This window comes from Panthera leo, chromosome B2, assembly GCF_018350215.1.
Source record: "Panthera leo isolate Ple1 chromosome B2, P.leo_Ple1_pat1.1, whole genome shotgun sequence".
Classification (NCBI taxonomy): Eukaryota; Metazoa; Chordata; class Mammalia; order Carnivora; family Felidae; genus Panthera; species Panthera leo.
In genome coordinates this window covers 49,874,823-49,890,593 of record NC_056683.1, presented here as the reverse complement: position 1 = coordinate 49,890,593, position 15,771 = coordinate 49,874,823, and the positions used below count along the sequence as shown (strand labels likewise).

At 49.5% G+C, this 15,771-nt stretch overlaps 1 protein-coding gene across 1 annotated transcript in view; it reads left to right on the top strand.

The window, feature by feature from the left end:
- The first annotated feature begins 4,907 nt into the window (after window positions 1–4,907).
- Window positions 4,908–15,771, top strand: part of TRAM2 (translocation associated membrane protein 2) — a 78,344-nt gene continuing 67,480 nt past the window's right edge. The window contains exon 1 of the mRNA XM_042939040.1: window positions 4,908–5,108. Within this exon, the coding sequence (XP_042794974.1) occupies window positions 4,989–5,108 (120 nt within the window). The 5' untranslated portion in view covers window positions 4,908–4,988. The remainder of the gene's footprint in view (window positions 5,109–15,771) is intronic.

Genomic DNA, 15,771 nt, shown 5'->3' with positions numbered 1-15,771 from the left:
CTAGCCAGTGAGGCAGTAGGAGAAGTCTGGGGTTTCTGGGAAAGTTTTCTTTACTCTTCAAAATGCCCTCTCCTTCTTGTCTGATTTTTAGGTCTTATTGTATGAAGGATAGAAGGCCTGGAGCTGTTGCAGCTACTCTGTAGCCATGAGGGACAAGTCCAAGTCAAAAGCAAACACAGAGTGGCAAAGTGGAAAAATAGTGAGATCCTAGTTTTTGATGAATCATTTACCCCTGGGAATGAACAAACTTAAGACTTCTTATTATGTGAGAAAATACATTTTTGGGGGATAATGATTGTATATATACCAGCCAAGGTAACAGCATCTCTCATTCAATCATTCATTCAACCAACACTTGATGAAAATATACCATGTGGGATTCCTATGCTTGGTGCTGTTGAAATATGAGAGCAAATGATTAGTTTCCTGCCCTCAACGGTGACACTATCCAAAAGGGGGCAAAACTCACAGAAAAATACACTGACTCCAGAAGAATGTGCTGCTACCTGAGAGGTATGCACAAGGTACAGTATGCATGCCTCCAGCCTAGTACCCCGAAGACAGCTTTGTGAAGGAAGAGATACATGCTCTTTATCTTTAAGGTGGTTACTTCTTTGGCAAAGGGACATGGAACAAAGGCCTTGTGAGGGGAACAAAGACACAGAGATTGGGAACCACATGGTCTGTTCTGGAAAGAGGGGCTCTTCCAGTTTAGTTAAGAGTTGGTGTGGCAGAATTATCAGCAGCCATAACAGGACAGGTGGAGAGAGGCAGATGGTATCCACCTGATCAGTGCCACGCTTTATGAAGCCTGAAATGCTACGGGATGGTCCAGCAAAGGGAACTCTGTGCTGACCAGCTGCTCTGAGTCCTGGTTAGCCACCCACTAGTTATGTGGCCCTTGGTCATTTATGTGTCTCAAAACAGCTATAACGGGTTGGTAATAACTGTCTTGCCTCCCTCACAAGGCTACTGTCAAGTGCAATAGAAACACAAGAGGTTATTATTTCCTCCACCTCCAGATGTAACTATATATTCACCCATTCTTCATCTTTGCTCCAGCAAAGACAACCACTAGAGGAGTTCTCCCTCTTCCTCCTGTGGTTGGGGCTGTTTTCTAAGTCTCCTCCTTTGTTTCATCAATGATCTCTAGTATTAATAGTTTGAGTATTTTCAGTATTTCCTTCTCTCTCTCTCCTGTTTCTTCTCTTGCTCCAGTCTCAAAAAATATATATAATTTAAAGATCCATCCTTCAATTCTCTATATCCGCCAAGACACCATCCATTTCCCTTTTTCTCACCAAACTTCTCAAAAGAATAGACTACTTTCTCACCTCCTTTTCTCATCTTCTATCCACCGGTAAGCCCTCTCCAATGTTAAAAATGGGCTCTCAAAAGCCAGAATGGCTGCATCAAGGGACTTCCTTTTATTCTCATCCTGCCTCACCTAGCCTCTCCTTGTGAAATGCCTAGGCTGTGGCTTCCTCCATCCCTACACTTTCCTTTTCCTCCTCCTCCTCCCTCAGTGTTTGGGGTTCCCTAGGATTCTGCCGACCTCAGGCTTTTCCTCACTCAGCACACTCTCCTTGGACCGCTTACTTAACCCCGTGGTTTCAACGGTCCCATTGCAGATGAACCACAAACACCTTTAATTCTGATTTTCCCTCCCTAACTCCAGTCTAACAGCTTCCATCTGAGCTGTCAAAGTGGCGATTGGGATGTCTCATGACTCCTCAAGCCCAGCTTGTCCAAAGGTGAGGCCATCTTCAGCTCTCTTATGCCCACTCCTTCCTTCTCTGTTGTTCCACATAGAGTTTTTAATGGTCCCCCTATCACTATGTCATCCCAGCCTAGAGTTTTGACTCCTTTAACTCCTGTACATCTTATATTAAAGCAGTCACCAAACCCAGTCAAGAGGTCAGCGGGGGCTGTGGTCATCATCTGAAGGCTTCACTGGGACTAAAGGATCTGCTTCCAAGGTGGCAAGCCAGGCAAACTAGTGCTGGTTGTTGGCAGGAGGCCTCGGTTCCTTGCCATGTGGACCTCTCCATAAAGCTGCTTGCATATCTTTACAACATGGCAGCCAGCTTCCCCCAGAACTAGTGACCTAAGACAAGACAGAAAGGGGAAAGGCAAAATGTGTTTTATGACCTACTCTTGGGAGCCTTACACCATCACATATGCCATAGCCATTTGTTAGAAGTGAGCCGCTAAGTCCAGCCCACACTCAAGAGAGGGTATGGATTGAGAGAGACACAGAATCCGAAGTAGGCTCCAGGCTCTGAGGTGTCAGCACAGAGCCTGATGCGGTCCTCAAACTCACCGACCACAAGATCACGACCTGAGTCGAAGTGGAACACTTAACACTGAGCCACCCAGGAGCCCCTTGAGGACATATTTTAAAACCACCACACATGGATTATCTTATCTTTCTGTCTCTGGTAACAAGCAGTGTTTGTCACTCAGTACGTGCTCAGTAGGTGTTTCTAATGGAATGATGTATTAAAGGGGGAGATACTGGAGGCAGGGTATCCAAGGTAACTAGTGTGGGCCAGGTGAAGAATGGTGGAAGTGGGGGCTGTTGGGAGAGATCCTGAGGTTCTGAGATTCATAGGGTCTATGAGTGACTGGATGGGAGGGGCTGAGAAGGGGTCCATTTGGGGTTGAAGATGGTTTTGAAACTAGGACTTTGGGATGGCTGACACAGGCATCTAGTACTTCCCCTGGGGGGTTGCAAGGTAATAAAATGCTAAAACATGCGTAGGAGAACCCTTTGTCAGGGTTCCTGGATGGCTCAGTCAGTTAAGCGTCTGACTCTTGAAATAAGCTCAGGTCTTGATCCCAGGGTCGTGAGTTTGAGTCCTGCATTGCGCTCTATGCTCAGCGTGGAGCCTGCCTCAGATTCTCTCTCTCTCTGCTTTCCCCCCCACTCATGCTCTCTCTCTCTCTCTCTCTCTCTCTAAAATAATTTTTTTTTTTTTTTAAAGAACACTTTAATTACATTTGAAAGGACTCAGGGCTCATCAGTATGAGCACTAAGCCATCCCCTTTACTTCAGGTTTCTCATTTATAAACGTAGAGGTTATAATACCTATACCCAGGACTTTCAGCCTGAACACAATGTTAAGAGGTTAGCAATATCCCACCTTTTGCAAGAAATTCCCACCACGATATCCTCTACAAATGGTCATAGGGAACCAGGAGGAAAGAATTAGGTTGAACCGTGTGAAATGCTGGTATTTTAGTTTTGACCTAGAAAGAAACCAACTGGATAGAGGTTGACCTAATAGATGTGGCAGCAGTTTGAAAATTTGAACACCTTTTCACAGGTGTGATGCTCTGGAGTTCTTAACCTTTTTATTCCTTACATGTGTCAGGTCCAACTTTAAGAAAGGTCAGCCTTAGAGCACATGGGTGGCTCAGTCAGTGAAGGAACTGGCTCTTGATTTCAGCTTAGGTGACGATCTCCAGGTCCTGAGTTCCAGCCCCACAGTGTGCGTGGCGCTGACAGCATGGAGCCTGCTTGGGAATCTCTCTCTCCCTCTCCCCCACTACCTGCTCATTCTCTCTCTCACAAAAATAAATAAACATTAAAAAAAAAAAAAAGGTCAGCCTTGAAGTTAAATGAGGTTTAGTCTTATATAGCCATTACTTTCCCATTTCCTGAAGTCAGATAAAGAAACTAAAGACCAAAGACTGTGTGCTAAATACTGAGTGAAGAAACTACAGATTATCTAGGAAGTCAAGACAAGCCTAGTCTCAATCACATTTCATACATTGTGCCATATTTAAGAAACCCTATTCACTTAGTGAAATAACTGTGGACCTCATGAAAAAGGAATGGAAATTAAATAGTTCTTTGTTCATTTTATATTTTTGCACATCTAGAGAGTGATTAGTTGACTCCTTCATCACTGGTAGGAATAAATCCAATATTTGCCTATATAAATTAACTTATTAAAAATACCTTTTGTCCTTCCCAGGAGTACTTTTTAATATTAAACAAAAATTTTCCACGAAAAGGTGCCTTCTTTCTTTCTTCTTCAGTGTTTATTCTTCAGGTCAATTAATATTGAAGGTAGACTTTGGATAAGACGTGTAAAACTAATTTATAATAGCACAAACGTCTCTCAGAGAAGTTAGCAAAACTGCACCCATCCATGCACTCCCCTCATTGGAATCCAAGCTCCCCAGGGCCAGGTCTTTTTTTGTTTGCTGCATATTCCCAGCGATCTGAAACGTGCTTAAGCCACTGCGAGCTCTCAATAAATACTTGGTTGACCGTCCATTCATTGATCATCCGTGCAGGCGCTGCGGCCAGCGAGAAGGCCGGCCTGCAGTTCCCCTCCCTCCACCGGACCTGAGCCGCTCTCAGCCCTGCAACCCCGGGAGTATCCGGCTGCCTGGCCCACCCCTCGGCCCGGCCGCGGCCTCCCTGGCCCTTCCCCTCCCGCGGAGGAAGGAGCGGGCGCCGAGAAGTGGGAAACCCGGGCCCACTTCCTGTCCCGGCAAGGCTGGGCGTCAGCGCCCCCCGCGGCCTGCTCTCTGGGCGCGGGAGGCGGCCGGGCCGCAGCAGAGAGCATGCACTGGGGCGCCGCAGCGGCGGGCCGGGACGAGGGCGCGGGGCCAGGGGGACCTGGCCGCGTTGGTCGCCCCGCGCGCCGGGCCGGCCCCACCCCGCCCCGCGCGTCCCGGCGGCGAGAGGGTTAAGCGCGCGGGGGGCGGGGCCGCAGCGAGCCCTGAGCGCCGAGTGCGGGCCGCGGGTGGGGAGGGGGCTGCGGTCGGGGGCGGTTCCGGGCGGAGGGGGCGGGGGCGGGGGCGGGCGGAGGAAGGGGGCGGGCCCCAGAAGTTGTTCGGCGCTAGGCCGGCGGGCGGGAGGGCGAGCGGGCAGCGGGCCGGCGGGCGGACCGGGCCGGGGCTGGAGAAGTTTGCGCGGCGGCTCGAGAGCGCAGGGTGCGGGCCCCGCCGGCCGCTGCGCGCCCGCTGCCATGGCTTTCCGCAGGAGGACGAAAAGTTACCCGCTCTTCAGCCAGGAGTTCGTCATCCACAACCATGCGGACATCGGCTTCTGCCTGGTGCTCTGCGTCCTCATCGGGCTTATGTTCGAGGTGAGCGAGACTGGGGAGGGGGTGCCCCCTCTCGTGCGTCGGCCGGCGTAGCCCTGCAGGTTCCGCGGGTACTCGTCTGAGCTGGGGAACCTGGCTGCCATGTACGCTCTCTGCGCCCCGGCTTTGTGCACTCTACGCCCCTTGGCCTCCGGGTCAGCCCGGACGCCACCCTCAGCAATGCGCCGTGGCAGCCGTGCCCTGCTCTGCCGCCCCCTGGAGCACCCACCCTATCTTGCAGCGCTCTCTGCAGCCCTGGATCCTAAGCCTGGCTTCGAACCAACCGCAGCGCTGCCACCCTGGCCCGACCAGTGGGGTTTCCTTTCTGGTGTCCGGGAGCCAAGCCCGGAGACTCCCAGACCCGCAGTCATTGCACAACTCTCCCCCTCCCGAGCGGTGGCTGCCAGCTTCTCTGGGCTTTTCCAGTGGGAGGGACCCTGACTCTTTTCCACCCTCCCATCTGATTTTCCGGGTCTTTTGCATCCTCACCTCTGGAACGTGCTCAGGGTGTTCACGTGTGGCCCTGGCCCCATCCCAGAAGTGCCCTTCTGCCATCCTCCTCGCCCCCCCCACCCCCCCCCCCCCCCCCCCCCCCGCCTTCTTTTGCCCTTGCCTAAAAGGCCAGGTTCCATATACCCTTTATGACCCTGTGGACTGTTCCTTTAGAGCCATCTGTAGTGGACCCAGAGCTTCTCACCCATTACAGGGACAGGGAGAGAGATGGAAATACTCTCTGCTTTAGGGGAAAGGTGTTTCTCTCAGAGCTGTGGGGGTGGGGGACGAGGATGGGGTCCTACCAGGGACAGCAGTGCACTGGTGCAGGCCTCACCAAGCAGAGAGTGTTAGTGTGTTAGTGAGCCTCCTGGGGGTCAGAATCCGAGGGGGTCCAGGGAACGACTGACTGTGCTCTGGAGAGGGAGACAAATGTTATATTCAAAGTGGGAGGAACTGGAGGAAAGTGAGTCTAGGGCTTGCTGTGGTGTATCTTGTCTCAGGAGTGAGATTACGTGTGAGTGACACTCCCCTCACTCTCACCGGGTCCTTCCTGCTGGGTAGGATTGCTTATCTGCATTCTCAGGGATGGGATAGGAAGCTGTAATCATTTATGAACTGCTTCGGAGATGAAGGGTTCCTAGTGTGGCTGATTTCTCCCTCTGTGTCCCTCTGTCTCCTCTCTAAGGATGGCAAGGGTTCTCCTTGGCCGGTGAAGCTGCCCTCAGGCTGGGGACATTCTTGTGGTGGTGAGTCAGGGTTGGATGTGTGAATGTGTCCTTGGCTGGGCTTCAGGGTCTGTAGGAGATAAACCTGGGATCAGGATTGGGGTCTGTACTCCAGCTTTTGGTAGTGCTTCTCCATTTCAGCTCCTCCCTCCCTCCCTTCTTCCTCTCCTACCCCCCACCCCCACCCCCCAGCTCTCATGGTATATTGACCCTGACTTTGTCAAGCCAGGGTCATCCCTGGGTCCCAGTCTCTGCTCTGTCACTAGTCGGACTGAAAAATTGACTGCAGCCTCAGTTTCCCCATCATTAAAGAGGTTTGTAAAACCTGTCTTCCTCACAAGGTTAGTTATTATAAGGTTTAACCAAGATCATATAAACGATAAAAGCCAGAAGAGATTCTACAAATGTGACAAATCGCTTGTTCCTGAAGGCCTGTTGTTATTGATCATACTACTAGCTTAATGAAATAAGAGAGAATTTTGTTTTGTCCAGCCAATACCCTCAGTATCTATTTGCTGTCCTCCATTCTAAGAGGCCTCTGAGTGTGCAGTGTCACCAGTCTTGGAGGGTGTGGTTGGAAAGACACATGTGACAGCTGGAGACCTCAGAGCCACATGCTATACAGCCAGCAGAGCCTCTTGCATAGTCTTATGGCCCTCTTTGCTGTGTTTCAGGCATTTGCTAAGGTTTGTGGCTCTGTGGGTTTTATCTTTGCTTGAAAGAGCTGCTTAGGGTTTGAGTTTGGTATCTCCTTCCCTCTCCTGCCTTTAGTCTTCTGGAAAGTCCTACGCATTAAACCTGGAGTTTTGTGGGAGTTGAAAAGTGTGAGGAGCCCTTAATCCCACTACCTGACAGAAGAGAAAGGTCCAGGGTAGAAGAAATAACAACAAAAATGCCTTCCCTGATTTCCCCTCTTGGGACTGGACTGGGGAGCATGGAGAAGGCCCTGGCTGTGAAATGCCTGCGGACTCCCTCTTGCCACCACCCTCTCCCTACAGAAGCTTAGACCTACAGCAGTTGGGCTTATAGGGCACCGGAGGTACCTTGTGATATTGGTGATGTATGCTGGTATGTGAGAGGGTCATGCCTAAACTTCCCTTGTGAAGGACATGTGTTCTGCTGTGTTAGGCACAAAGGTTCTTGTTGTCTATACCTAACAACTGACTCCACAGAGATAGGAGAGACAGTCAGATTTTTGGAGCTCTGCTCTCCCTACCGAATGAGAGCAGAAAGAGCTCAGTTACTCCCAAAGGACCTCAGAGGAACACCAGAGGAACACTTCACATTTGGAGTAAAGCCAAGGGGTGGCACCACATAACCCAGCATAGGACTTAATAGATATTACTTAGGGTTCTGGGTTCTCCCCTGGAGGACTGGTGTATATGTAGGGTGCATATGAGCGGGGCAGTCCAGCACTTAACACGCTTTTTCGTAGAAGTGAGGACAGAAGGAGGGGGAAGGGAAAGGGGGACACAGGGAGAGAGGATGTCAGGCTCTTGGGTTTCTGACTTGGGGCAGGGCTAGGATTCCTTCATTCAGAAGCTGAGTCAGGAAAACACAGTTATGATTCTTCCCACAAAGAGTGACTCTCCTGGCCGCTCCTCCCTCTGGGGTCCCCTGCCCAGCTTCTGCCAATGAGCTGGACCCCACTGTCCCCACCCCAGGCAGCCACAGCCCCTCGCATCCCAACAGGCCTCCATCTCACCTTGCCCCTTCCCCAACTCACCCTCAGCTCACCAGCATTTAGAGGGGCTTTCATTTCCCCCTCAGGGATCCTAGGACTTGAGTTCTGTCTCCTGGGAGATGATGACTCCAAATTTCCTCCCTCGGGATCCCTTCCTTTGGGAACACACATGAAGGGGTGCCCCTCCCTCCTCCTTTTGGTTTAGTTTTGGGCCGTCCTAAAATTCCTTCTCCCATTTCCAAGGCAGGGGTGGGTTCTTTGCCCTGAACCCAGGTTTCCTTTCCATTCTGCAATGCTGTTTGGAATAGAGCTGTTCTGTGCAGCCACAGCACTTGGCTAAAAAATGTCAGGAATGTGGAGCTTTATTTTCCCCCTCCTTCCCTTCCAGCTCTCTCTTTCTTAACTCTGGCTTTTGGGGGAGTTGGTGCAAGTGGGAGTTTTCTACCCCACGGTTTGGTCCTGCAGTCCTGTCTTTGGTGGAGTCCAGTCTGACTCCCCTTCAGGGTGTGGGCGGCCAGCCGGGGGTGTGTGTGTGTGCGTCAGATTTGAAAGCTGCCTGCCCCTCCCCTTTCCCTTTGCTTTCCAGTGTCCCGTTCAGTGCCACGTTTCAAACTGAAACAGGCAGGGGAAGAGGAAAACTCTCTCATTAGTGAATGGAGAATGAGAAAAAGTGGAGGGTGTGGGGGGGAGCATCGAACAGAGAGGAAGCAATTATACATTACCTCTAAAATGTCATTTTGAAACAGAAACTTTTTTGTTGGTTTTAAAGCTCATTCGCAGGCCCTGCGGGCTCTGTAGCATGGAAATGTTTCTAGAACTCTAGGCCTGTCATTTGTAGGTTCGGTTCCTGTTTGGTCTGTGATGACTTGAGGGTTTAGGACCCAGAGAACTTTTCTGGTAGCGGCTGGTTTTGCTTCTTTTGGAGGTAGATGTGGAAGAGCTGCCTTCTTCCCTGTTCCGGACACCGTGATTGACTTGTCAGAATGATGTGCCTGCAGCCCGTACAATGGCAGTCCTGTTAACACACAGGTTCCGTGGCTCCAGCTCACACCCTCCCAGACGCACCTGTAGGCATTATGACCTGCGTGAGGCTGCTGGTCCTGTCTGATTATTAGCCTTGTGAAACAGTTCTGCTTCTGTTGTATTTCTGTGAAGAGGTATGTAAACGGCACAGGCGTGCGTCTGTGGACAGATGTTGTTTCTTGGACTACCTTCGGGGTGCTTTTGAAGATGTCTCTTTGCCAGCTTTTGTAGCTTTTGACTTTATACATCATCCTCACTGGCCTCTGACTTAGTCGTTTAGTGGTGTTCTAGAGAAATTAGTCAAGGGAAACTGAGAAGGGTCACTTATTCTCTTGGGTGCTCTCATTCTGTGGTTGGATTTCCACACACATTGCTCAGTGATCTGAGCAACAGAGCAGAAATTTGGAGCTAGTTTCTCTCCTGGTCAAGCCTCAAGTGTAACTGTATCCTATGGGACATAATGGTGAATCAGCTATCCCTATTTCTTCCCTTGGCAAAAATGTGCTCTCCGGAAAGGGGGTGTTGATCAGTTAGTGAGTTTTTAACCCTTACCTCAGGATGAAGACTGATACCTGTAAAAATGCCCGGCACTCTGCCTGGCACATGGGCACTTAGTCGATGGTCTCAACAAACACGCCCATCACTGCTGCTCTTGGCTTCATTGTTGGGTCTGTGAGTACATCTTCCACCATCAGACTGGCTTGTTGGGCACGGGGGCTGCATTTCATTTTAGATCTGACATGTTTTGCGATGAGACCTTGCCCCCAAGTTTTCCAGTGCTGGCCATTTGCTCACCAAAGGGGATGATTGCTCTACCCTGGGTCCCTCTTTTTCCCCAGGGAGCCTGTGGTACGGCGTTCTTTGGAGAACGTCTGTTTTCTCTCTGACATCTGTCTCGTTAGAACACGGGCTGTGGGGTCTCTGTGCGGCCACTGTCAGCCGGTGAAGGAGTAAAAACCATGAGGAGACTGCCCCGTGAGCTAAATAGGTGCCCCTTTTCTCTTGCTCACTCCGTTTTCTGAGCCCTCAGTTGCTCGTTTCTCGGGGGCACTGTCCAGACCAGTCACAACAGAGCGCCTCAGTCCTGACTGTTTGTAGAGCACACGTGTTGCTATGGTGAAAACTTCACTCTGGCAGGCATGAGCTCCCTTTTGATCTGCTTTGTCGTGGGCAGGGGCCCCAGAAATCACTCTGTGGCATAGCTGATGTACCTCCCGTTCCCACCCTGATAAATGACGAAGCCAGAGGGTTGATAAGACCGGATTAGAGTTCCCAAACTCCAGAAGTGCTTTCTAATCAGCGAGAGCACTATTAGCAGTCTTTGGTGGGAAATTGCACTGATACTATCTCTTAACCTTTTCATCCAGCGCTGTGTATCTGGTATCCGTTGGTACCTAATGGTTAAAGAAAGGGAAAAAAAAAAGAGGAAAAGAAAACAGTAAAACTACTAACATGGCTCCTGACACAGCCCTTCTTATTTCACAAGCAGACCTTTATCTTTTACACAGTCTATTGCTTTGCCTTGATTTACCTCCGCTGTCTCAAATGGCCCACAGTAGAGGAGAACCCAACTCAACCTAGTCACAGCTGGTTGATGGTGCAAGTTCACTGTGTGGTTTAAAGAGCTTTGCAGGCAGCTCTTCTGGCCAGTGCAGGTTCACACAGCTTTCTTTGCTTTTCAACAGAGGAAGTGGAGGCAGATTGGAGGCGGGTGGGGGAGGGTGCTCTGAGGCCCCTGGAGCCCACTGGTGAGTTTGTGGGAGCTTAGGGTTAGGTGAGGCGCTGCTCTGTGGCTCTCCGCCTGAGCCACGTTGCCTCTTGACGGCTTTCCTCATTTGTCTGGATGGGTTGGCAACACTTGACATCTGCAAAATGCTTTACTAGCCTCACCCTGTAATCTGGATGGTTTATGGGGGTTGTCATACCCATCCAGAGCCTGGCTTCCAGAGGAGAGACTTGGCCAAGGACCATTCCCTCCTAGTCAGAGTTGGAGCCAAAATAAGAATTCAGCAACGTCTGGCTCACATTTAGAGCTCAGCCCTAATGCTTCCATGAACGAGGAGTCTATGGAATGTAGCCACAGGCTGCTTTATTTTTCTTTGTCTGAGTGGAATCTGTTTATTACCTGGAAGTAATGTCTGCAGGTCATTGTTCCACTTGGAGGCTTTTCTGCCTGGAACAGTCATTGAGATTTGCATCTCCCTGAAAGAGATGACAGAGGATGACCCAAATGTGTGTATCACATGGGAACATAGGTGAATGGGCAGGGGCTTTACCTACTGTGAAAGTTCCTGCCTGTTATTAGCCAGCATCTGTGGAAGAATAGTTTCCTCTGGCTGTTGTATTTTCATTGCCCTTATGGTCAAGTTAATATTGTGGTCATAGATCAAGGGCATATCTTTTCTTCACATTTCCCAAGATTAAGGATTAGAGGGAAACCTAGAAGTCATCTACTATGTCTATAGAAGAGGATAATAGACTCCCAGAGGTTGGGAGATTTGCCCAGGACAGTAGAGGGAAGTTTTGGCAAATGTGGGGCTTGAGCATACATCTTCTGACTCAAGTCTAGGGAATTTTCTACGCGTTTATTTGCCCCCTGGAATTCTCGATGCTACCTTTGAGTGCCACGGTATGTGTAGAAGCCTTGCAATTGATACATCTTTCTTAAGTGTGCTATGTTCATTAGTTTGGCAACTGTTTATTGAGTTCCTGCCGTGTTCCTGTGTTGAGTTCTGGGAACGCAGATGAATAAAGTGGGGTCCTTGTCCTCAGAGAGGTCGCTGTGTGGTAGCTTAAAGCTGGTAAGCTATTTGTGGAGGGGAGTCAGGCCTTGAACTTGATGTAAATGGCAGGTGCAGCTTATAGGCAGACTGTTGGGCCTCAACCTTAAGCCACTGCTGTTGGTGGAAGGGGGTGGTTTCTTAAATGTAGACCCGACACCCTGAGTGTGGAGTTGTCAGTAGTTAGGGGACAAGAGTGGTGGTCATTTCTAGATACCTTGTGAGGCACAGCTGGTGCTCTTAAACTTTACAGCTTTGTGAATAAGTGAACTGACCAAAGGCTTTGTGTGTGTGTGTGTGTATGTGCGCGTGTATGCACATGTCCATGTGCACGTGCCACAGATGTGATTTCTAACACCAGGAGGTCTTTATTGATTGAGATTAGGAGAGCTCTTCCATATGATTTCTTAAGATTTTTACCATAAAACTCCAACATGATCTGAAATGTACCTTTTGGGTTAGTGGAGGTGATGATCACACCTGGGGTGAAAAGGACTTACGACTCTGAGCCTCAGTTGCCCTGTCTTTGCAGTAGGGAGAAGATTTCTTAATAAAGCTCCTGAATTTTATAAGAGCAGAGCATTTCCTTTTTTACTTAATTTATTCGTTTTATTTTTTTAAGTAGGTTCTATGCCCAACATGGGGCTTAAACTCATGACCTGGAGATCAGGAGTTGCGTGCTCCACTGACTGAGCCAGCCGGGCGCCCCAGGGCCGAGTATTATTATCAGTTTGTTCCTTCATTTTTATCATAAATGTGTAGATAATCTCTGCAGAGAGTTTTTAAAAGAGACTTTGTAGTGACCCACCAGTATTCTGAAGATTTCTGTGGCTTTTGGGGAGACAGAAGGGTGTGTCCTACTTCAAGACAAAGGATAGAGAGGTGATTTTTACAGCCTACCTCTCCCCCAGCTGCTTGCTTTGAGGAATGTCCAGGATCACACTGGCTTGTCAACAAGTGTGTTTGTGCCTGGTATAGGGTGGGATCTGCCAAAAGATAGTGTTGCGAGTCTGTGAGAATGTGGCTTTAGGTTTAAAGGTACCAGGGATGTATTATGGGCTCCTTTCCTGAATGTTAAGAGCAGGCTGGGGGTTCCTGACCTGGAGGAGCAATTCCAGGGTAAGCAGGCCTCCCCTCCAGCAATGCCTGGAGCCCTGCAGGAAATCACCAGGCCTGCTTCACAATGCCTGGTTTCCTGCTGAGAATTCCTTGGAACTTGGAGCAGAATTGCACTTTTTAGACCCAACACTTCTGGAGTTGAGAGTGTGTTTGGTGTGTAGCATGACTTTGTACTGGATCAACTTTTGACCTCGTTGGGCAAGGACACACTTGTTTGTATGGATTTTGTGACTGTTGGCCTGGAAGGTGGAAAGGGATGGTTGATAGCTGCTTTCTTTTCCTTTTTTTTTTTTTAATTGCAGTTTGCTCTCTGGTTTGGCATGAAGTGTGAACACACGTTCCTCTTCCAGAGTCCTCGAGGCTTGAGCTGTCCTCAGGCCTGGATTCTCCCTTGGGTCCTGCCACTAAATAGCTGCATGGCCCATGCAAGCTGCTCAGCTCTCTGGGCCCCATTGCTTCCCGGGCTGTCTCTTGTTTGTGGCTCAGTCATGCCTGTTTAATGTGGTTATGTACAACAGGGCTGGGGATGTGTAGACAACTTAAGTTGTCAGTCAGAAATTGGGAGGGGAGGAAAGGGGGCACCTTCCTTCCCCCTCTTCTCCCCCAGCCATATAGATTTCGGGGTTAGTCAGAATAAAGTTGTGCCTCCATCGGGTTAAGTGGTCTCAACTTCTCATCTTTGTTTCCTTTCTTCTTTGCATCGAAATCAGGTTCTAGCCTAAATTTGGGTTTGATGCAGAGTCCAGCTTAGTGGAACCAGCTTTGGAAAAGGAGAAAATCCTTACATTAGAAAGGAACTGTCTGGAGTCATGGGAGAGGCTAGGCTTTGTTTGTGACTTTCAAGCCAAAGGCCCTGTGGCCTCTCTAAGGCCGATCAGGGTGTTGAGGCAGAGCAAGAAGAATGGCCCGTGTCTCCTGCTCTGCTGTGTGCGTTTTATCATCCTGGTCTTCGGAGTGTGATCTGGGGCCCTGGGCTGGAGCAGATTTTCCTATTCAGTGATGTGCTTGTCGTGTACACATTACACTCCTCTGTGGCTTTTTTCTTTTCTTTTTTCAGATCAGTAGTGTCTGACCCATGACCTACCATTCTTATCCCCTCTGCCCTCAAGAGTGTTCTCAGGGCTTTGCCTGACTGACTACAACCACTTCTTCTTCTTCTTCTTTTTTTAATGTTAATTTACTTTTGAGAGAGAGAGAGAGACAGACAGACAGAACACGAGCAGGGGAGGGGCAGAGGACAGGGAGACACAGAATTCGAAGCAGGCGCCAGGCTCTGAGCTGTCAGCACAGAGCCTGACGCGGGGCCTGAACCCCTGAACCGTGAGTTCATGACCTGAGCCAAAGTTGGAGGCTCAACCGACTGAGCCACCCAGATGCCCCAACAACCACTACTTCTGAAGCATCTTCCATCACTCTGACCAAATAGCAGGCTTTCTTCCTCAAAATTATAAGAGTGAGGAAGAGGTAGAGAGGGACGAGGCAGTGCTTAATGACCTTGTTCTGACGCCTAGCTTCAAGTAGGAGTTACCCGTCACATCTCATATTTGAAGTATCACAGTGTTTGGCTCACCAAAAGTAGTCCACACCTGTGGCATCCAGCAGGTGGCCACTAGCCACGTTTGGCTTTTCTAGTGCAGTAGAATGAAGTGAAATTAAAAATTCGGTTCCTTAGTCACACTAGGCACGTTCGACGTCTCAGGAGCACAGCTATAGATAGAGTGTTGCCACCACCGCAGAAAGTTCTGTTGGACCACGTAGGTGCACATGTTCCTTTCTGAGGGCTTTCATAGTAGTAAGCAGTGGTTCATGCTGTGGTTCTGTGGGGGAACCATTAGAGGCCCTGGATCACGGTGGCTAAGGTCAGGGCCCTACTACCAGTCCGCCTGACTTTGAACTCTGGTTTACCTTGTCATCTTGGTAAAGGATCTAACCTCTCTGTGCTGCCGTTTCCTCATCAGTAAAAATATGCCGTAAAGTTGTTGGGAGGATTAGAAGCATTGATATAAAAGATGTCAGAAAGGTTGACATAAATAGAGCACCTAGAAGAAGGTGTGGTACAGGAGCTCAATACCTGCTGCCTGTTGTCCTTCCTACGCTTGAACAGCGCTGGAGTGACACCTTAACTCTGCAGAAACCCCCTTTGCAGCTGCCTCATCTGTTTGGAGCATAGCTGAGAAACAGGATGCAGGGGAGGTCCCGGAGCAGCCCAGTGATGGCCCCAGACCTGTGTCCTGACACCACACCTAGGCTAGTTGCTTGGGCTTTGACCTCTACTCAAAGCCCACCAGCGCTTACTTTTCATACAGCTCTATGAGGCTTGGTTATCTCATTCCCAAGATTACAGAAGGAAGATTAAGTTAGAACGGGAGAAGTGGCTGGGGTAGCTGATGTTTGGGAGGACTACCCCATTCCTAAACACTTAAGAGTCATAAGAAATGGGGTGCCTGGATGGCTCAGCCAGTTAAGCGTCCAACTCTTGATTTCGACTCAGGTCATGATCTCACAGTTCGTGAGTTCAAGCCCCACATTGGGCTCTGCTGACAGTGCAGAGCATGCTTCCGAGTCTCCGAGTCTCTCTCTCCCCCTCTCTCTGTCCCTCCCCTGCTTGCTTCTCTCTCTCTCCCTCTCTCAGAAAAAAAAACCCAAAACAACAACAACAACAACAAAACAAACTTAAAGTCATAAGAAATAAAAAAAAAAAAGCAAACATGTGTACTTGGTGTCCCTTAGTATACGCACAGATGCACAGACAACTTGTATAGATTTTGAGGTTACCATGATAGACTAGCACCAGATGGTACTCGATCATAATGATTATCTGCAGGGAAAGTGAAAGGTAT